We start from the raw sequence: 23560 nt of genomic DNA, 5'->3' as shown, positions 1-23560 counted from the left end.
ACTAGCTCAATGTTAGAATTGGCAACAAATGTGTTCATCCCCCACTAATTAAGGTTTATATACAAACCCTTGGAGGCAGTACAGGTAATCCTCAATTTATGACCACAACTGAGCCCAAAATTTATAGTGCTAAGGGAGAAATTGTTAAGTGAGTTTTGCCCCATTTTACAACTTTTCTCACCACATTGGTTAACTGAACCACTGCAGTTAAATTAATAACACAGTTGTTAAGTGAATCTGGTTTCCCCATTGACTTTACTTGTCAGAAAGTTGCAAAAGGGGATCACATGATTCCGGGACACTGCAACCGTCATAAATGTGAGTCAGTCATCAAAACCATCCAAATGTAAATCACATTATGGGGATGCTGCAACAGTCATAAGCGTGAAGAAATGGTCATAAGTCACTTTTTTCAGTGCTGTTGTAACTTTGAGTGGCCACTAAGCATAATGTTGTAAGTCGAGGACTACCTGTAACTCAGATGTAGGTCTGTATCTAACCCTCTAAGTCTCAACTGAATCAATTATTTGATTCATAAGTCCCAAAGTTCTAAGGAGAAACAAAGAGAGACACCGCAAGGCTAATATTTTTACCCTGACTCAAAAAAACGTACACATACCTTGAAACCATCAAATACAAATGCCTGATCATCTGAGCCAAGCTCTTGCTCTGGCTGACAACCTGGTCTGGTCCAGCCAACTCTCATATCTCCAGCAGTTACTACCTCAAATTCAAAGTACCACTTCCCAGTTTTTACAGCATATGTTTTTTCTGTTCGGAATATCCTGAACTTTTCAATCATGCCACCAAACACATCGGGCCTTGCAGCTGCAAAAGTTCAAAATGTAAGGAGATATATATATATTTATATAAAAATTAAATCACATTACCTAAATTTTTAAAAGTTAGGTAAGGTTATGGAGAATATTTGGAGCTCAGGGTTAAAATCCGGGTTCCTGGGTACTCTCTGAGCTTGCTTGTTTTCTTGCAGAGATTTCATTACTCAAACTAGATAATCATCAGTGCTGATCTGAAAAGTTTTGGAAAAATTATGGTCCCTTTTATCAGACTCGAATGAAAAGAAAAAGCAAGAAAACATTTTGTTTTCTCAACAATTGTTCAAGCCTTAGCAAAGTTTAAAAAAAGAAAAGGAGTACCTTTTTACAAAGTACTTCAGTCCAATGCTTGCAAAAGAGGAAAAAATGTCAAATAATGGACAAAAGAACTGCGCTTACCTACTTTTGAAATGGATTGAAAACTTATCAAATTTGACATTATTTGTCCTGGTAGTCACTCAGAAGTACAATCCAAGTGTGTTACAATGAGACAGAATTTCTTTTGCTGATGAAATCCTTCATACATGTAAATATCCACTCTAGATTATGCCAGTGTCACTTACTTTCCAAAGAAGGGGACTTCAAAAAAAATGAAAAGTCAATAAATGAAGTATTGATAATTACCTTGCTGTATTTCAAAAGGAGCACTCAAGGTACTGAGCTGAAGGAACAGCTTGCCTTCAAAAGCTGTGGGTGCTTCATTATTGAACGTTTTTAAGAAGAGACTGGACAGCCACTTGGCTCAAATTATATAGGGTTTCCTGCATGATCAGGGGGTTGGACTAGAAAACCTCCAAGGTCCCTTCCAGCTCTATTCTGCTTGATTGATTAAATTATTTTAATGGAGCATTTGGGTGGAGGGGGTTTCCTTTAAATATAAAGTTATGTGGGTATGTATACGTTGTATTATTTTAATATATTTACATATATTTTTGTTCAGTTTTATTATAATTATTATTCTGTTTGGCATTATTTCAAAATTATTAATGTTCCCTTGGACTCAAAAAATTAAAATAATTAGAATGATAAAAAATAAATATGCATTTATTTTGAAAAGTTAAAATAAAATTATACATTAAAAATGGGACATTCTTACCTTTCTTGAATTAATAAGCATATATAATAATATATATATAAAAACTGTTTCAATATAATTTCAGTACCATGGTCTTGATCTGGAGCTTCAAGGTTATATCCATAGTTGATGAGAGTACGAACTGCTTCCCGGAGACTATCTTTGTTTGATTTCTTAGTGCGATCATCTAGAAGTATATAGGGGACAAGGCGGGGATTTCGACGGTTCTTCACATCCTATACAATATAACAATTATGAAAGATAATTTAAAGGACTTTAATTCCCAGTTTTTTTAATATGCTAATACTAAATAATTCTGCATCAACCTGGAAGAAAGAATCAAGTAGGTTCCTGAGGCGGTTCAATACATTTAGAAACAGATAAAAATTTAATTTAATTTAATTTATTAATATTTCTATACCGCCCTTCTCCCGAAGGACTCAGGGCGGTGTACAGGGCAAGAATAAAACAAGAGTTACAAAAATTAAAAGATAATTAAATACATGCCCATAAAAACAGTTGATACATTAATAAAAACCCCAATAAAATGATAATAAAAAACCCCACCAATCCCCCCTCAGGCCAGGCCGGCTTGTTCGAACAGGTATGTTTTCAGATTGCGGCGAAAGGAGCGGAGATCGGGCGCCGTCCGGAGCTCAACCGGTAACTGGTTCCATAGCTCCGGGGCGCCCACAGAGAAAGATCTCCCCCTGGGGGCCACCAATCTACATTCTCTGACCGGTGGCACCCTGAGGAGTCCCTCTCTGTGGGAACGCACAGGGCGGAGGGAAGTTGACGCCGGCAGTAGGTGTTCCCTAAGGTACTCCGGACCCCTGCCATGTAGGGCTTTAAACACCATTACTAGTACCTTGAATCTCACCCGGAAGACAACTGGCAACCAATGCAGCTCACGGAGCAGAGGTGTGACATGGGAGTATCGGGAAACTCCCAACACAACTCTCGCAGCTGCATTCTGTGCCAGTTGGAGCTTCCGGGTGGTCCTCAAGGGCAGCCCCATGTAGAGAGCATTGCAGTAGTCTAGTCGAGAGGTCACGAGCGCGTGAGTGACCGTGCATAGATCATCCCGGCTTAGATAGGGCCGCAACTGGCGCACCAGGCGAACCTGGGCGAAAGCCCCCCTAGTCACGGCTCCTATATGGTCTTCCAGAGTGAGCCGTGAATCTAGGAGGACTCCCAAGTTGCGAGCCCTATCTACGGGGGGTAATAATTCACCCCCCATAGCGAGAGGTGGAATGTCCGAATAAACCTGGGATGAAGGTATGCAAAGCCACTCGGTCTTGTCGGGGTTGAGTTGAAGTCTGTTCCTCCCCATCCAGACCCGAACCGCCTCCAGGCAACGGGACATCACGGTGAGGGCATCACTGGGGTGGTTTGGGGTCGAAAAGAAAAGTTGGGTATCATCAGCATACTGATGACACCCAACTCCAAAACCACAAATGATCTCACCCAGCGGTTTCATATAGATGTTGAACAGGAGAGGCGAGAGGACCGACCCCTGAGGAACTCCACAAATGAGAGACCTCGCGGTCGACCTCTGCCCTCCTGCCAACACCGACTGCGAGCGTCCCTGGAGATAGGAGGAGAACCACTGTAAAACCGTGCCTCCCACTCCCAATCCCCTGAGATGCCGCAGCAGGATACCATGGTCGATGGTATCGAAAGCCGCTGAGAGGTCTAATAGGACCAGAACAGAGGAATGCCCCCTGTCCCGAGCCCTCCAGAGATCATTCACCAGCACGACCAATGCCGTCTCCGTGCTGTACCCGGGCCTGAAGCCCGATTGGTACGGGTCTAGATAATCCGCTTCATCCAGGTCCAGAGGGAGCTGATGTGCCACCACACTCTCAACAACCTTCGCAAGAAAGCGAAGGTTGGAGACAGGACGAAAGTTGTTCAATACAGCTGGGTCCAAGGCAGGCTTCTTGAGGAGGGGCCTCACCACCGCCTCTTTCAAGACGGCGGGGAAGCTGCCCTCACTCAAAGAAGCCGATATAACTGCCTGGAACCAGCTGCGTGTCCTCTCCCGGGCTGCATAGACCAGCCAGGAAGGGCACGGGTCCAATAAACATGTGGTGGTGCTCAGCCTCCCCATGATCCTGTCCACTTCCTCCGGAGTCACAGAATCAAACTCCTCCCAGGTGATATCGACAAGACCGCCCGTGTCCTGCTCGACAGACTCTGCCCAGTCAGAGTCCAGACCAGTCCGAATCCGAGCGATTTTGTCCGACAGATGCTGGTTAAACTCCTCGGCACGACCCTGCAAGGGTTCCTCCCTCACCTCCTGATTCAGGAGGGAGCGAGTCACCCTAAACAGGGCGGCCGGGCGATTATCTGCGGACGCGATAAGGGTGGCGAAGTGGTTAGACCTCGCCTCCCTTATCGCAGCGAGATAAGACCTAGTATAGGTTCTTAACCGCAATCGGTCGGATTCGGATCGGCTGGATCTCCAACCGCTCTCTAGGCCCCGTCTCTGACGCTTCATCTCCCGGAGCTCCGCGGAGAACCATGGAGCTCAACGGGATCTGCACCGGGTCAGGGGCCGCAGGGGTACAACTCGGTCAAGAGCCTCAGTGGCTGCCCTTTCCCAGGCTTCCACTAAGGCGTCTGCCGAGCTGTGAGCAAGGGAGGCAGGTGGGGACCCCAGCGCCGCCTGGAACCTCTGGTGCTTATCAAACATTAATAATAGAAGAATTGCCCAATACCTTAAATGAAAACTCAATTTAAAGCTAACTGTGGATATTGGATAAAGTTCTACAAGATATTTAGCTCTCTGTGTGTGTGTGTGTGTGTTTGTGTGTCTGTGTGTGTGTTTGTGTGTGTGTGTATGCGAGCATAACTTTGTGTGTGCCCAACTATTCAACTTTTCATAGTATTTATTAACTATTACCAGTTATTAATTAGTAACATAACCCACTGAACATTCTCTAGAGCAGGGCGTTTCAACCGGTGGTACCTGTACCACCTGTGGAATTCTGCCACGTAGCAGGTGATATGCAACCGTCCTAGAGAAGTGTAGTGGGGGAGGGGAATAAGCCAAAGTGACCCAAGCCTAAGGGAGAGGCAACTGCAGCTGCAGGACTGTCGGGGCTCAGCAGAAGCCACAGGAGCCTAAGGGAGAGGCAACTGCAGCTGCAGAACTGTCGGGGCTCAGCCAAAGCCACAGGAGCTGAAAGGGCTCCAGCTGATTGGCTTCAGCTGATTGGCATTTCTGGAAGCAGCGAGGAGCTGGAGGTGAATTGAAGAAAAGGGTGGAGAGGAGAGGCTATAAAAGTAGGTGCTTTTGGCGGGAAACGGGGAAAAAAGACAACAGGGAAAGAGAACGAGAGCTCAGCAGGCAAGGAGGAAACAGGGACAGGGAAGAAGCAGCAGCTGTTGCTGGAAGAAAAGAAACCCTGGTTCATTTTCTCCAGCACTGATGAAATAAAAAGCCAGCAGATGAGCATGTCAGAAAGGAGGTGGGTTTATATAGTTCTGGGTGAGCTGGCAGCTTGATTGGGTTACCATAAGGTTTTTTGTAGTTTTCCAGCGTTTTATAATCCTCCTGGATTCACGGCTCAGTTTGGAAGATCATATAGGTGCTGTGGCCAGGGGGGCTTTTGCCCAGGTTCGCCTGGTGTGCCAGTTACGGCCCTATCTGGACCAAGATGCTCGTGACCTCCCGGCTAGACTACTGCAATGCTCTCTACATGGGGCTGCCCCTGAGGACCACTCGGAGGCTTCAGCTGGTGCAGAATGCAGCCACACGAGTTGTGATGGGAGTCTCCCGATACTCCATGTAACACCTCTTCTCTGCATTGGCTTCCGGTTGCCCTCCGGGTGAGATTCAAGGTGCTGGTGATGACCTATAAAGCCCTAAATGGCATGGGCCCAGATTATCTAAGGGAGCACCTGCTGACAGCGTCAATTTCCCATGGTCCTGTGCGCTCCCACAGGGAGGGCCTCCTCAGGGTACTGCCGGTCAAGGATTGCCAACGGGCGATCCACAGGGGGAGGGCGTTCTCTGTGGGTGTGCCTGCCCTATGGAATCAACTGCCAACGGAACTCCAGACTGCCCCCGACCTTCGTTCATTTCGCCGGGACCTAAAAACCTGGCTCTTTGAGCTATCTGGTCTGGACTGAGGGGTTTAATGTTTTTAAATTGTGATTTAATTTTTGCGGCTAGACTTAATTTTATTTTATTTTAATTTTATATTGGATTGTTTTAAAATTTTGCCTTGTAAACCGCCCTGAGTCCTTTGGGAATAGGGCGGTATATAAACCGAATAAATAAATAAATAAATAAATAAATAAATAAATAATTCAGAGGCTCGGTTTGTGTGCTTTGGTTATTGGAATATTTTAGTCGGTATTTTAGGCTAGCAATGATCCAAAGTGTTGACTTCTGTAGGTTTCATCCCTTTAAACAAATGTAATTTATCTTTACCCCCTTATCTTGAGTCTGTCTATGGCTTTTAAAAAGTTTTCTTTGAAGGTAAACTGGCTTAATTTAAGCCTAAAGCTTTTTGCAATTCCCAGAGCCTTTCTATCTAGCATTGCAACATTGTGACATGTGACATGTGACATGCCTGAGGCAGCTTAAAGGAAAAAAAAACCAGGAGTTTATGTGTTTCTTTATTTTCTGAGCCTTTCTTGCTTTGCACTTGATTCCTGTGTCTTTAAGGGTACAGGGAAGGGATTGGGTGGGTGCATTTTACTACACTGTGGAAGAAGACCTCAGAAGGGAGAGAGGAGAAGGACCAACCAGCTAGCACAGAGGTCTACAAACTTAGCAACTTTAAGACCTGTGGACCCACCAGGCTCAAGGTTGACTCAGCCTTCCATCCTTCCGAGGTAGGTAAAATGAGGACCCAGATTGTTGGGGGCAATTAAGCTGACTTTGTAATAATGCCGCTTGGGGGTGTGTGTGTGAAAGCCCTAATAAGCAGGCATATACATAGAATGAAGGCTACTGCTAAGCTTTGTAAGCTGCCCTGAGTCTTCGGAGAAGGGCGGGATATAAATGGAATTTAAAAAAAAAGTCTTAAAAGTGCCAAGTTTGAAGACCCCTGAGCTAGCTGGTAGTGGTGCATATTAATAAACATGGATAAATTCATCATACATTTGTCAGTGCAAAGGGAAAGTGATTCAGAAAAGGAACAGCCACCTTTTTTCTACAGTTTGTAATATTTTATTAGATTATAGAATAAAATACAAAAATATGAAAGCAAATAGTAGGACACAGTGGGGAGGAAAAAGGGGGAAAAGTGAGGGGGAGAAGGGAAAAAGAACAGACTTACTCTGTTGCAGTAGAAGGAAGCATTAACATTGAACCTCAACTTTTTACTTTTCCATAATATTATAAACTAGCCATTTCTATAATAACAAATGAATCTAATCAGTAAAACCCAAAATCCTCCCCTTTTTTAGTCATCAAGTTTTTGACACATTGCTAAGCTCTAGTGGTACTCAAATATATTTTCATGTCCTAAAAGTGGTACAATCTGTGAAAAGGTTGAAAAGCCCTGCACTAGAGCATTGTGGGATATTTTAGTAGCTAATAAATGGAACTGTTAGTGACTTTACTGCAATTATATTAGCATGCTTAATATAATGCATAATGACATGGTTATACTATACATTATCAATTTTTGCTTGATCTCAGAAACACTATTGTGAAGACACTATAGGGAGGAAGGATTTGTTTTCCTCATTTTGTCTATATCTCTACTTTTGAAAGGTTTAGTTCTGAAAATGTATCAATTAACGTGATGTCAAAAAAATAAGAGATCTCCAAAACTTTTTATCTCTTTCACTATCATCAGACATTTGGACATAATATGAGTACTATAAAGATTCCAGTATGTCTGGACTTACCTGTTGGATTCCATATGTCCATCCCTGTCTTATTCGATCTCTTGCCCATACATTGTGAGCATTCTCTGCAAGTTTATCAACCATGGATTCCTGGGATGGAGTCAACTTGATGCAACTTAGGTCCATAGGAGCAGGTTTATATCCACTTGATAATAGATAACTGTTAAAAAATTTTAAAAAAACTAATGAATTCTTATTTTTTTATGAATTTAAAAAACTTAAGTCTTGATCATTGCATTGTTCTGGCATTAAATTATTAGATTCAGATCATTCATTTCCTTGTATCGGAATTAGTAATCAGTACAATAATTCAAGAATCAAAACCCAAATTCCAAAATTTATAGGTCTTTGAAATGAAATTATATGTAAATTAAAATGTTTTCTTATATTTTTTATGCTGGAACTCTACTTCATTATACTGCAGTTTTTGGTCTAAAACATATCAATTTCCTGACTCTTTCCTAACTAACATACCACATTACATCATCTACTCTTAATTTTTTACAATTTGTGGCTTGCATATTTCCAAATGGAATTTTTATTATGCAAATATTCTATCTCATACATAAAAACGTATGGAGGTTTAGATATCTTCAACTTCCCATTTCCGGTGTTATATCTGGGTCTTCCAAATTTTTATTTATCTGTGCCTGTCAGTTGGTTTCTTCTTTCAAATTCTCTATCATATCAGTTTCCTCTATTTGTTCTTCTGGTTTCTGAGTCACTAGTTCATTCTTTATGGTCATTTTCTGAACGTTTTTTCCTTGTAAGTTTAAGTTGGAGAGTTGCTCGTTTATGTTATTTAAATTATTTTTAGTCTCCTCATAATTTAAAACAATTGTCTCTTGAATTGATTTCAACATGAAAAGAATTTCTTTCTGAAGTCCATTTACATTTTCTTGTTCATTAACCATGTTTCTTCCAAAGAGAAATAGTCCAGAAGAACTTTCCCACTGTTTCTTAATATTTCTTGATAATTCTTGAAACTAAAAGTCAGTCAATATTTGTAATCCAGGCCGGCCAATTTAGAATGGTTTATTGTCTCCTTCATACAGATAAAACAGCCCAAGGATTTTTTCCCCTTTTTCCAGCTGCAGTCTGCAAAAGTGAAAGTTTCCAGGAACAACAAAGAGCCTTATCTATGTCTGGGCTTTGTGCCAAATTTTCTTTAACCATAATAAATTGTAATGCAAAGTTTCACCACTAGATGTTGTTAACATCCATCTTTCAGCTTTTAAGTCCAAACCTATTTCACCAACTTTTCAAATATCTTTTCAAAAAAGAAAGTCTTAGAAATACTTTTAGTCCCCAAATTTGTCAAAGCTATGTCTCTATATTAAATCCAAATTAATCTTGTAGTTTTCTCTGATTTCCCCCCCAAAGAAAGTTATTCGCTGCTTCTCTTTTCCTGAGAGAACAGGGCAGAAATTCCCCTTCTCTCTATCATCTGGAGGATTTTTTGCTTTGGGAATTCTTTTTTCCAAGAAGAGGTTTTAAAATTATAAAGAAAGGATCATTCTTACCCAATTCCATCCGTGTTGTTCAGAGGTTGCTAGTTAGTGCTTATCTTGGGTTGTTAATGACTTTTGGCTGGCCACATAAATGCAGCCAGTCTTTTTTCTGCCAGTTTGAAGGACTTCCTCTGATCAAACGGAAGGGCTGTTGCCCCTCCAAAACTGATGAGGGTCCTCTTCTTCTTCATTATCTCTCCAGGGTGACTTTAGACCCTTTTTAGGGTCCCCAGCAGAGCGAAATCGGACATGGAAAATGGAGCTCCATTTTCCTGCACCCATCACACCACGACATCTAACCCGGAAGTCCCAGATATCTTCAATTTCTATATTACTAGACTGGGTATAGATACAGTAGACATATTTGCACTTAATAGTCTGAGTTTAAACTTACTTTTTGGGAAGTTTTAGTTTCTTCACCTTTTCTTCAGCATGCTCATCAGCAATTCCAACATGACAACCTAATGCCAGCAATGTTCTAGAAGAACAAAACCATTATATTTGAAATAATTAAAATCAGGCAAAACGTGCTAACTGAAAGACAAGGCTAGAATTACTTGTGCAATTTTATAGTTACACAATTGTAATTATTATAGTTAAATTAGAATTGTTATAGTCACATGGCAAGAGTTTTGTCTTTTCTTATTTTGCTTATATTTTTGAAAATAATTATCAGCCATGATTTCTGAGTTATATCTTATTGTAGATTTTTCTATTCAACTTTGCATAGACCAGTAATCACTTATTTACAAATTTTTGCTATCCAGATTTATACAATATGCATTCTCTTCCATTTATATATGATTACTGAGAAATATTTTAAAAGAAACAAACATGAGTTTTCTGTAATTCTCATTAAAAATGAAGTTTCAGTAATATCATATGAGTAATCAGCCTATATCAAAAGAAATGACTTGTAAATATGCATATTTATATAGGTTCACACAATCCAGAAAATTAATGAGTACTTTGCTAATCCTGTATAGTGTAAACCAAATTTCATAATCTATTATGAATTCATACACCCATAGAAATTTACTTGCAAAAATATAAACATAAGTCTGACTTACTTTAATGTTTCTAGTGACATCTGAAGATTGTAATTCCGTTCTTGTTCAGGCAGTTTAGCAAACTCTACCAAACAGGGATGCTGTCGCTTGTTGTCATCTCTAATCTGTAAAATAGGATTTCAGTTTATCCTATAATTGTAGCCTAAAAGAATCAATTCTTACTGACAAGGAGTAGAATTTCCCTGCAAAAAAACACATGTCCACCTTTCTGGTAATATTCCACACGAAAACATATTCATGCATTACGTTTTTCCACTCTTATTTAAGTGTGTAATTTTTAACTCTTGCATTTTAGTTCTCCCTGATTGTTCCTGTCAGACTGCAGCCAATGTCAGTATTTCAGGACAGTCTGCAGAGTATGGTGACAAAAAGGCAAGATGGTGGCCAAAACAGATGCAACAGAAGCCCCTCCTTTTGTTGTCGCACACATGATGTTCATTCATAAAATGCAAATGAAGCTTTGATTGCCCTGAGGCAGCCACCATCTTGGCTTTTTTGACCAGACTCTGTGGATACCTCTGATGGGTTTTTTTCTGTGTAATTTTTTAAATTATATTTTTACATGATGCAAAACTCGTTAGAAAACCAAAACAGTCATTTAGGCACTAAAAAGACTTCCAAATTATATACATAAGCATATATATGAATTAATTAATGAAATGCCAAATATAGAAAAGTACATATTGGTCCATACTGCCATTCAGATCCAGCCGGTCTGAATCCGACCAATCGCGACTAAGATCCTTTACTAGGTCTTATCTCGCGGTGATGAGGATGGCGAGGTCTAATTACTTCGCTACCTTCATCGCGTCCGCAGATAACCGCCCGGCCGCCCTGTTTAGGGTGACCCGCTCCCTCCTTAATCAGGAGGTGAGGGAGGAACCCTTGCAGGGTCATGCCGCGGAGTTTAGTCAACATCTGTCGGACAAAATCGCTCGGATTCGGACTGGTTTGGACTCCGACTGGGCAGAGTCTGACAATCAGGACATGGGTGGTCTTGTCGATGTTATCTGGGAGGAGTTCAATACTGTGACTCCGGAGGAAGTGGACAGGATTATGGGGAAGCTGAGCTCCACCACATGTTTATTGAACCCGTGCCCTTCCTGGCTGCTTTATGCGGCTCGGGAGGGGACACGAGGCTGGCTCCAGGCGGTGATATCTGCATCTTTGAGTGAGGGTAGTTTCCCCGCCGTCTTGAAGGAGGCGGTGGTGAGACCTCTCCTCAAGAAGCCTGCCTTGGACCCAGCTGTATTAAACAACTTTCATCCGGTCTCCAACCTTCGCTTTCTTGCGAAGGTTATTGAGAGCGTGGTGGCGCATCAGCTCCCTTTGGTCCTGGAGGAAGCTGACTATCTAGACCCGTACCAATCAGGTTGCAGGCCCGGGTACAGCACGGAGATGGCATTGGTCGCTCTGGTGAATGATCTCTGGAGGGCCTGGGACAGGGGATGTTCCTCTGTCCCAGTCCTATTAGACCTCTCAGCGGCTTTTGATACCATCGACCATGGTATCCTGCTGCAGCGTCTCAGGGGATTGGGAGTGGGAGGCACGGTCCTTCAGTGGTTCTCCTCCTACCTCCTGGGACGTTCGTAGTCGGTGTTGGCAGGGGGACAGAGGTCGACCTCGAGGCCTCTCATTTGCGGAGTTCCTCAGGGGTCGGTCCTCTCGCCTCTCCTGTTCAACATCTACATGAAGCCTCTGGGTGAGATCATTCGTGGTTTCGGGGTGGGGTATCATCAGTATGCTGATGATACCCAGCTTTTTATTTCGACCCCAAACCACCCCAGTGATGCCCTCGACGTGATGTCCCATTGCCTGGAGGCGGTTCAGGTCTGGATGGGGAGGAACAGGCTTCGGCTCAACCCTGACAAGACTGAGTGGCTGTGCGTGCCGGCATCTCGGGAAATTCAGAGTATTCCATCTCTTACTATGGGGGGTGAGTTATTACCCCCCATAGATAGGCCCCGCAACTTGGGAGTCCTCCTAGACTCACAGCTTTCTTTAGAAGATCATATAGTAACTGTGACTAGGGGGGCCTTCGCCCAGGTTCTCCTGGTGTGCCAGTTGCGGCCCTATCTAGACCAGGATGCCTTGCCTACAGTCACTCATGCGCTCGTGACCTCTCGGTTAGACTACTGCAACGCTCTCTACATGGGGCTGCCCTTGAGGACCACTCGGAGGCTCCAACTGGTGCAGAATGCAGCCGCGAGAGTAGTGTTGGGGGTCTCCCGATACTCCCATGTTACACCTCTGCTCTGTGAGCTGCATTGGCTTCCAGTTGCCTTCCGGGTGAAATTCAAGGTGCTGGTAATGACCTATAAAGCCCTACATGGCATGGGTCTGGAGTACCTTAGGGAGCACCTGCGGCTGGCATCAACTTCCCTCTGCCCAGTGCGCTCCCACAGAGAGGGCCTCCTCAGGGTGCCACCGGTCAGAGAGTGCCGACTGGTGGCCCCCAGGGGGAGGGCATTCTCTGTGGGTGCGCCTGATCTGTGGAACCGTTTACCGGTTGAGCTCCGGATGGCTCCCGACCTTCGCTCCTTCCGACGTGATCTAAAAACCTATTTGTTTGAACAAGCCGGCCTGGTCTGATGGGTTTGGGTTTCATTATTGGGTTTTATTACTGTTTTTATGTAATTTATTTATAGTATGTGGGCATTGGGTTTAATCTGTTCTTAATTTTTGTATTTTGGTATTTTAGTATTTATTGCCCTGTTCACCGCCCTGAGTCCTTCGGGAGAAGGGCGGTATACAAATTAAATTAAATATAAATAAATATAAATCTGTCAGACTGCAGCCAATGTCAGTATTTCAGGACAGTCTGCAGAGTATGGTGACAAAAAGGCAAGATGGTGGCCAAAACAGATGCAACAGAAGCCCCTCCTTTTGTTGTCACACACATGATGTTCATTCATAAAATGCAAATGAAGCTTTGATTGCCCTGAGGCAGCCACCATCTTGGCTTTTTTGACCAGACTCTGTGGATACCTCTGATTGGTTTTTTTCTGTGTAATTTTTTAAATTATATTTTACATGATGCAAAACCCGTTAGAAAACCAAAACAGTCATTTAGGCACTAAAAATACTTCCAAATTATATACATAAGCATATATATGAATTAATTAATGAAATGCCAAATATAGAAAAGTACATACTGGTCCATACTGCCATCCAAGTTCAATTTTATTCATCACCCAAAGTTCATGGATATTCTCAGCTAGTTTTTCTCTAATTCTTTCCAGATGTGGAGGTAATACAATCTAAAAATAGAAGAATGAATCTATTAAAAAAATAAAGTGGTTAAACAGTACAATTAAGAAAAAAATAAACCAATGAAATCATTATCCCAGACATTTTTTTGGCTTTTTTTTACTGGTTAAAAGTCCCATTAAACACAAATGAAATTTAGCTCTGGACTGTGAGGAAATGGATATACTTACAGTGAGAATTAAACAAAAAGAAGATACAGAATATTTTCAAACATGGAACCTATTCTATCAATGACTGGAAAAACACAATAGAGAATAAGAACTTAATTGGTATTACTAAACATAATAAATTAACCCAGACATGTTGTTCATTAAGCACTAAGGAATTGTAATAAAAGAAAATTAATAAAATATATTATATAATATTTGTATTATAAATATCTTAATGCCACATGTACAATATATAACTTGTTCATTTTAACAAAAATATTTTTTACCTTTCAGTTATAGTTAGATGGTGAAAAAATTAAAAATTCAATTATTTCAGGTTCTTTAAAATTTCTAGAAATACCGTTCCATTAAAAAAAATCTATCACCTATCATACCTATTTTCTTCAGAATTAAGAAAAAAAGAATCAAAATATAAGTGCAACAAATTGCAGATAAAGAACTGTCATTCTCCACTAAACCCAATTCTGTTCATGAACCCAATGCTCTTCATCAGCTCAGTTCTTATATCAATAAAGCAGTAGAATTAAAGTTACTTAAAATTGTCACACAATATTGCCACTCAAATGGATTATTTTAAGCATTTACACAATATACATCCAATCAGGGGACACTTTTTGTGTCAGATTTTACATATCTATCATATGCATTCATTCCTATCTACAATGCTGTAATGTGCATATAAGAAATGTGCATTTTGATGTCATGAAGAATGCTTCACCATTATGGCCTTGCTTCACAATTTTGCATGCAGGCACGTAAGTTATCCAATTTGCATCTTAATGCTTGTATTGTCATTCTCCCATCCCACTTTGCTTCCCCGACTCCATGGATATATGAGGCCAATACAACCATGATGTAGAATGTATTCATATTTATGGTGATTCCAGAACAATCATTGAATTGCATTTGACATATTTAAAATGTTTAATAAAAATATTATAAATAAATTTGCTTTTCTGATATAACCTTAACTATAGCTCTAACCATGTGGATTCACCTATACCGAAATCAAAATGACTGGGGCTGTAAATGTTTGTTCTGTCATTTTACATCTGAATTGAAAAAAATGTATAAGGGATTTTATATACAAATCTGAGGGAAAAATAACTATGGCACTGATTATTACAAGTACAGAGCAATGCAGTTTCTTAAGCCACTTCTTACAGGTTCTCTGCTATTTTCTCAACATATTTTATTCTTGCCTATATACCGTATGTTGTCATTTATTATACGGAACTCAGCTTAATTCCAATACTTGCTATTAATATCTGCTAAATGCCTGGAAAGTGGAATTCTGATTACCATCTCAAACTATGATATTGATATAACAATATTTCTAGCAGTTACAGTGTTTGCCATCTAACCTACCGTATTTTCCGGCGTATAAGACGACTGGGCGTATAAGACGACCCCCTACATTTCCTATTAAATTATAGGGTTTGGGCTATACTCGCCGTATAAGACTACCCCTCTTCCAACGCACACCAAATAAAAATTAAAAAACATCAGATTTTATTTTAATATGGTAATTTTAATTCAAATGCTTATGACATGCAGGTGCTTAGTAAGAAAACTGTCACTTATAAACATAAGGCTGTTTGTCATCAAACATGTAAACATAAAACAGTGCAAGTGGATTAAACTATAATAATAATAATAATAATAATAATAATAATAATAATAATATAATAATAATAATAATAATAATAATAATAAGAATAAGAATAAGAATAAGAATAAGAATAAGAATAAGAATAAGAAGAAGAATAAGAATAAGAAGAAGAAGAAGAAGAAGAAGAAGAAGAAGAAGAAGAAGAAGAAGAAGAAGAAGAAGAAGAAGAAGAAGAAGAAGAAGTTGGAGGGGACCTTGGAGGTCATCTAGTCCAACCCCCTGCTAAGGCCGGAAACCCTATACCATTTCAGACAAATGGCTGTCCAGTCTCTTCTTAAAAACTTCCAGTGTTGGAGCATTCACCACTTCTGGAGGCAGGTTGTTCCACTGGTTAATTGTTCTAACTGTCAGGAAGTTTCTCCTTAGTTCTAGGTTGCTTCTCTCCTTGACTAGTTTCCATCCATTGCTTCTTGTCCTGCTTTCAGGTGCTTTGGAGAATAGCTTGGCTCCCTCTGCTTGGTGGCAGCCCCTGAGATATTGGGTCACTGCTATCATGTCACCCCTCACCCTTCTCTTCGTTAAACTACACATAGCCAATTCCAGCAAACGTTCCCTATTTTCCTAATTCACTTTTTCACTTTTCCTAATTCACTCTAAAGCTTTCCCTGCGCAGAGCCTTACGTAAAACCAGCTGCCTGCAATTAGTGCAGGTTCGCATCCCACCAGGCTCAAGGTTGACTCAGCTTTCCATCCTTCCAAGGTAGGTAAAATGAGGACCCAGATTGTTGGGGGCAATAAGCTGACTTTGTAATAATGCTGCTTGGGGGGTGGTGAAAGCCCTAATAAACAGACATATACACAGAATGAAGGCTATTGCTAAGCACATTGATTTGTGCTTTAAATTGTAAGCCACCCTGAGTCTTCGGAGAAGGGCAGAATATAAATGGGATTTTTTTAAAAAAAGACCAAATGGGAGATCCGCTCCAGGTTTTCCAGCCAGCCTGCCCAGTTCCTGAGTCAAATGTGTCCTTAGAGCTAAGCCGCTGCTCTGGCTGCTGCCTTCCCCACCTGCCTTTCAAGTTGGGATATACTACAGCTGCTCTTCAACTTTAGAAAGAAAGACGCCCAGACCCCAGCCTGTAAAAAATCAGACTGCAGCTTCTTCTCCAATTGGTCCCGCTTTCCCTGCGCAGACTAAATGGGAGATCCGCTCCAGGTTTTCCAGCCAGCCCTGTCCCTAAATTTTCAGCACCCGGTGTATAAGACGACCCCTTACTTTTGAGAAGATTTTCATGGGTTAAAAAGTAGTCTTATACGCCGGAAACTACGGTACTACTGGTTTTAACATAATGTAAATTAAACCTAATGCATGCTTAAAGTCAATGTACATTTTACATACCTGACTGGTATCTACAGGTACAGGAGTGAATGCTGCTTGTGACAAAGAGATATTTGGTCCCAAGAGATCCCTTGAGCAATTGCAATCTTGTTTATATTCCCTGCTGGGTTCCACTTTAAACTTTTCTTTGGGCAGAATAGCTTCAAAACATGGAGCATATCCTGGAGGGGGAAGGAATTTAAATTCCCCATGGCGGCCTCCGAGCAAAAATCGTACTCTGTAAGATAAGTACAATGTGACAGACTCCGTATTAATTAAATAAAATATTTCTTGCAGAGGAGATTGTTGATAAAATTACAATAGCTCTGGCAAAGGGAATAAAGGATGAACTTGATAATGATCATAATTCTGCAAGTATTAATATACACATTTCTAACCGAGATTCATCCCAGATCCTTAGGTTTAACATTTCCATTGCTTAAGGTATGTGGGAACTGAACTACACATCTGTTGGATAATGAGACTGGGGAAGGCTTTATCCTTCATCATTTTCCTATTTAAAATCATGTTAAAATATAACATGGTTTCTAGCAGAGAAACCATAAAAATTTCAAAAAAAACCCCAATGTCCTTTCAAATTTGATCAGTTCTCAAATTACTATAGTCCCTACCAATTTAAGGTGACCTACACTCTCTACATCTGCTTTTAAAAAAAGTTAATCAAACCACTGATCTAGATTAGACCTTAGCAAAGAAAATACTGAATGTATTAAGAAAATAATTGGATGTGGATACGAACTTTATCCCTGCTGAAAAGCTGACAACTGGAAAGAAAAGACCATCTGTGTTGAAATTCTCAAACATTCCCTGGACTGGCTGCCCATTTATTCGGAATGAAATGCTTGGAGCACTCAGGTCAAGGCAGCAGCTGATGACATCATCAGTCCTGAGTAGATGATGATTAGGAGAATTGACAGATCTTGCTACACAACCTATAATTAGGAATGAATATTATTAGAGAAAAATTGAAGATCTCAATAGAAAACCTACTTCCAAAGATCTCATAAGCACATTGAGAAACACAAAACTACATAATAGACAGGCTAACTCAGTATCAACTATTTTAACTCAGAGGTACCTCAATTTCATATTAACATCTTTCTCTATTTCTCCACATGCAAAAACAGAAACAGACTTTCTCCTTTCATACAGTTGTTTCAATCCTTCTATAGCTGTTAACCTATATAGCTCTTTTAATTTAAAACCTAACTTGCAATATCTTTAGGTTTTAAACAATTAGTCTTACCTGACCATAGATGAAGTCCATCAAAACCATAGGAATATAAGTCATCACCAACACCATTGCCACCCCATTCTTCTCCACCCACAGGATATGGTGAATAACCTTCTGTTGATGCCCATCCTACACGAAGGTGAGTAGCTTCTGCTGTTGTAAATGGCTCCACATAATCAACCATTAATTCATAATACCATTTCCTGTACTGAGCAGAGCCCTCACTGATTCCAAGGAAAATATTTGGTCGCATGCTAAATGCAAACAAAACAATATATTTTAAAAATCAGTAAAAAATGTATCACAAAATGGATTTTTTTTAAAAAAGCAAACATTTTAATGCTCAGTTCTGCTACACCAAGGAAGTTGAAATAAAAATAATGTTATTATAAAAGGGCTTCCATATATATGCTCATTTATATAATGTATATAATGTATGTTCTTATTTGTGGTTTTTTACTTGTGTGTAGTATGCACTGTGAACAGCACTTAATTTTGTTGTGACTTACACAATGACAATAAAGATATTCTATTCTATTCTATTCTATTCTATTCTATTCTATTCTATTCTATTCTATTCTATTCTATTCTATTCTATTCTATTCTAAATACATATACATGAGCACTAAAAATAATATCCTGTTCCAATTTTTACCTGCTCACATGATTGACAAGGTGAGTTTGAAGAAGGAGGTCTCTCCCTGGCAGAAGATTGTCACAGATCAAATGTTGATTGGATCGCACAGCTACTCCATGACATACACACAATGAGCACAGAACATCTAATACCTTGGGGGGGGGGATGATGATAGAGGTGGTTATTAAAGTTTTAAGTCACTATAGCTTCTATATAAAAAAATTAAATGTACTTCATTGTTATCTTATGTTCTACTTATAAAACTTGTATGAATCACATAGACAATTCAAATAAATTAATGTTTGTCTTGTATACCTTATGGTTTCTCCCATGTTTGTCCAAAAGACAAATGATTGATTTAATATGTCCTTCTTTAATAATATTCAATGCTTCTGGACTTTCCACCAACACACAGTGTAATACTTCAAGAATTCCTAAAAATATAGAAGCCCCCATTTTAGTATTTAACTCTTTATATTCTTTGAAAAACATACAATAAAGAACAGTCATAATAATCTAAGAATGATCATAGTAATCCTTTTTCTTCCAACAGTATAATTATTTTAAATCAAGAGAAAAGAATACTTTAAATAAAACAAAAAGGACAACATAGTTGCTTTTGCTTTCATAATGAATTAATTTGCATACTTAAGAAAATGCTTCTTATACTAATCTTGATAAGCATGGATAGTTGAGAGTAACATAATAGACTAGCCAATTAACATAGCCTGCTTTCATGTGTAACAATAAACTTGAAGTGAGAATTCATATCTCGCCATTTTCAAGCAGCCCTCAAATTCCACCATTTTTCCAGATTCTACTGCAGCTTCTCTACTGTTACTTTGTTTTATAACAAATTTAAATAAATCAAATGTTTGATCTGAAATAAATATTTTACCAATATCAAGAAGATTCCGAAGGTTGTAAAGAATCAATTGGGACTTTTTGTTTTGTTTTGTTGATTTGTTTTTGTTCAGGAGCTATTAAATACAGTACTTGTTGATTAGTATTCTGAGGAGAATATCCAATTTAGTAGATTTATTTATTTTTATTTTATTTTAATTCCATTTATATCCCGCCCTTCTCCGAAGACTCAGGGCGGCTTACAAGCTTAGCAGTAGCCTTCATTCTATGTATATGCCTGCTTATTAGGGCTTTCATACACCCCCCAAGCGGCATTATTACAAAGTCAGCTTATTGCCCCCAACAATCTGGGTCCTCATTTTACCTACCTCGGAAAACTGTACCACCCAAATGGAATGGAATTATGTACAGAAAAATACTTTTAGTTTGTGGGATAAAATTAATATTATGAAAATGAAGTATCAAGACTGATAAATATTTTGAAAGCAACACCTATATCAGTTTCACTTGAATATTTTAAAAGACAGATACATTATTGAAGCATTTCCCCTTGTTTTAACTGTCTTATAATGATGGTGGTTGTTGTGTAGTGAGTTCTTTGCGCAGGAAAGGAGACGAGGCCTTCCGACCTTGGGCATCTTCTGGTCTTCTCGGCTGGTTCCTGCGTCTTCTGATCCTGCTTCTCCAAGGCCAGGGATTGATCCACTGAGCGCGTGGTCACTAGCGTGTCTGGCTAGCCGACCGTGGGGGGAGGAATGCCTTTTCCCGCCAGGTGTGTGCTGCCTCTCCCCTAGTGGACTTCAGCTCTTTTGGAGAAGCAGGATCCCATCCTCGTCACCAGTGTTATGTAGTGAGTTCTTTGCGCAGGAAAGGAGATGAGGCAAGTGAGTTCAGCAATGGTCATGTTTATTTGCTTGCAGGATCTGAACTGAGAATTAGGCTGCACCCTGCAGCAATTTATAGCCTTGCTGCTAGGCAGCAGCCAATAGGTTTAAAGCAACCCATTGCCGCCTAGGGGCAGCCAATAGCAGCACTGGAGCTGGGGAGTCTGAGTTGCTGGAGAGCCGTTAGCTGCTCCAGCTTACCACGTGGTGTTACAAGTGAGCCCAATACATAACAGTGGTGACTTTAATTTTCATGAATTTAAACAACTATCAGCCTCAATCAAATATTGAATAAATTATATAAACTACATACCACTGCAGGCTTAGATTGAGAGTTATTATTTAGCACTTTGCAAGCTTGGCACATTCCTGGTTGTAACTGTAATAAGGATTTGGCAACTCTTCCACCACTGAAAGCAGTTAGACATATTTGGGCTCAACTGGACAGAAAATTTAAATGTATTTTTTTCCCTCTGATGAGATACTGATAATTAGTAGCAATATTTTATTAAAAATGGCCGGTTTTTATGGAAACTGTGAGTTTATAATGAGATCATTACATCAACTATTAAGTATTGGTATTTTTAAAACTTCTGAAATTTTGCAAATAAAATATAGTTTATGTAAAAGTTATAGCCTATGGTACATGAGAAGTCCTTTACTGGGACAAAACCAACAATGTAATATTATCACAAAAATAAAAATTGAAAATTACCCACAGTTGAAAAATATAAACAAATTTTGCATATCTTTGGGATTGGTCCACAGTTCTGATCCAACCAACATTTTGTGCCTGCATAGAGGTACACATTTGGCCTCTTTTCCCAGTTTCCCAGCAATTCCAGTGAACCGTGGAATTTTAACCTTACATGATCATCCTCTTGCTGTACGTTATGAGTAAGCAATCTTATAACAGAGAACTTGTTGAGGGAAGTAACAAATGTTTGTGCAAGCATTGCCCTGAGTTTTCTGAGATCTTATGGCTAGGAAAATATAGTATTTTAACTTGATTTCCTATACCAAATATTCATATTGAATTAAGGAAGAAGAAACTATGAATTCAAATATACATCATAATGCAAAGAAACATACCAGAAGATGCTTCCAATCTCTCCAGTCTACTAATGAGCCAATCAAGAGATCCAGAGAACTGAGCACAATTTTTACGATTCCCTCTAATCAAAGCCGCTAGGAATGAATAAAGAGATAAACTCTTAATTTAAAAATCCTCACATGCACTGGCTGAAATCATCATATAGCATTTTGACCCCAAATTGGGGTTTACTAAACTAAGCATAAATTAAAATTAGAAAATATTCTATGAAAAGCACTAATTATATTTGGACTGTTAAAAATGATAGCAACATTGATACATGATTAATAGTTAGCTATGAAATCCAGAGATTAGAATAAAATTGCTAATATCCAGAATATGTGTAGCCCTCAACTTGCAACAGTTCATTTAGTGAACATTCGAAGTTACAACAGCACTGAAAAAAGTGACTTATGACCATTTTTCACACTTATAACCGTTGCAGTGTCCCCATGGTCATGTGATCAAAATTCAGACACTTGGCAACTGACTTATTTATGACAGTTGCAGTGTCCTGGGGGTCATGTGGTCACCTTCTGCGACCCTCTTGACAATCAAAGTCATTGGGGAAACCAGATTCACTTAACAAGGTGCTGGTGATGACCTATAAAGCCCTACATGGCTTGGGTCCGGGATATCTGAGGGAACACCTGCTGCCGGCATCAAGTTCCCTTCATCCAGTGCGCTCCCACAGGGAGGGTCTTCTCAGGGTGCCACCGGTAAGAGATTGCCGGCGGATGACACCCAGGGATAGGGCCTTCTCAGTGGGGGCGCCTGCCCTTTGGAACCAGCTGCCAGTGGAGCTGAGGACTGCCCCCCGACCTCCGTTCATTCCGCCGGGGCCTGAAGACCTGGCTCTTCGAGCTCTCTGGCCCAGGCTGAGGATTAATTTTATTTTAACTGGGGTTTTACTTATACAGGGACAAATTTAATTTTTTTTTTAAACTTGTTTTTAACTTTTGTATTTTGGTTTTTAATTACCCTGTAAACCACCCTGAGTCCTCCGGGAAAGGGCGGTATATAAATGTAATTAAATAAATAAATAAATAAATAAATAAACAACCATGTTACTAACAGCTGCAATGCTTCACTTAACAACTGTGGCAAGAAAAATTGTCTACAGTCTAAACAAACAACTACAGTGTAAACAAATTCTTTGATTTTAATTCAAGGGTGCATTTGGACTTCTGAAGATCTTTATCATACATAATAAATATATGTTTTCCATAAATCATAAAATTTCAACATTCCACATATATTTGAGTATGTTTAGATGGTATTAATCTGTTAATCGAAGGGTATGTCTTACCTAATAATTCATACAATGAATTTAGAATAGATTTCCAAGTTTCTCCTGCTTCCTTTCCAGCAACGTCAGCAAAATGAGCTGCACTGCTGTATACATGTAAGCGATCAATACATTCAAGCACTAAATTGATCATACCCTATAAGAAAAGAGGCGTTTATTCCCAACCATTTTGTATTTTGTATAAAATGAATACAGGGTCTGCCTTTCCTCTCTCTCTCTCTCTCTCTCTCTCTCTCTCTCTCTCTCTCTCTCTCTCTCACACACACACACACACACACACACACACACACACACACACACACTCAGAGTGTTAAAAATCTCTGAGCTTTTTTTTTACATGTGGTATTGTACACACACTTATACTTGTACATAGATAACAAGTACGTAATAAAGGAACTGAGCTTTGGGGAAACAAACAGGCCCAAGAAGCAGAAAAAGGCACAAGTAAATATTGACATAAGCAGGACGGCCCTATCTTCATATTTTAGGAAGAAGTAAGTCATGCTGCATTAAGACAAAATCCATCTTTAAAACTACATTTCTCCATTGGTATTGTTTAGCTAACTTCTTAAAAGCATTCAATTTCTATATTAATTCCATCTCCATATGGTTAGTCAGTCTCATTGAGCCATATATTTTGCAAACCTAATATATTTCTAATATTCTGCATATTCTGCATCAGTTTTTTGAAGAATGTGCATATTACAGGCAATTCATGTATC

At 39.7% G+C, this 23560-nt stretch overlaps 1 protein-coding gene across 1 annotated transcript in view; it reads right to left on the bottom strand.

Moving 5' to 3' along the window:
- RYR2 (ryanodine receptor 2) overlaps window positions 1–23560 on the bottom strand; it is a 296407-nt gene that overhangs the window by 144558 nt on the left and 128289 nt on the right. The window contains exons 16-28 of the mRNA XM_081335695.1: window positions 22839–22974; window positions 21529–21624; window positions 19004–19122; window positions 18707–18840; window positions 18064–18305; window positions 17557–17749; window positions 16818–17034; window positions 13522–13626; window positions 10367–10470; window positions 9691–9774; window positions 7786–7945; window positions 2000–2147; window positions 620–828 (exon numbers count right to left, since the gene is read on the bottom strand). Of these exons, the coding sequence (XP_081191821.1) occupies window positions 620–828; window positions 2000–2147; window positions 7786–7945; window positions 9691–9774; window positions 10367–10470; window positions 13522–13626; window positions 16818–17034; window positions 17557–17749; window positions 18064–18305; window positions 18707–18840; window positions 19004–19122; window positions 21529–21624; window positions 22839–22974 (1947 nt within the window). The remainder of the gene's footprint in view (window positions 1–619; window positions 829–1999; window positions 2148–7785; window positions 7946–9690; window positions 9775–10366; window positions 10471–13521; window positions 13627–16817; window positions 17035–17556; window positions 17750–18063; window positions 18306–18706; window positions 18841–19003; window positions 19123–21528; window positions 21625–22838; window positions 22975–23560) is intronic.

The sequence above is a fragment of the Vipera berus genome (genome assembly GCF_964194415.1).
Source record: "Vipera berus genome assembly, chromosome: 1".
Lineage (NCBI taxonomy): Eukaryota > Metazoa > Chordata > Lepidosauria > Squamata > Viperidae > Vipera > Vipera berus.
Note: the sequence above shows the minus strand (reverse complement) of the source record. Positions and strands in the feature narration are given on the sequence as shown.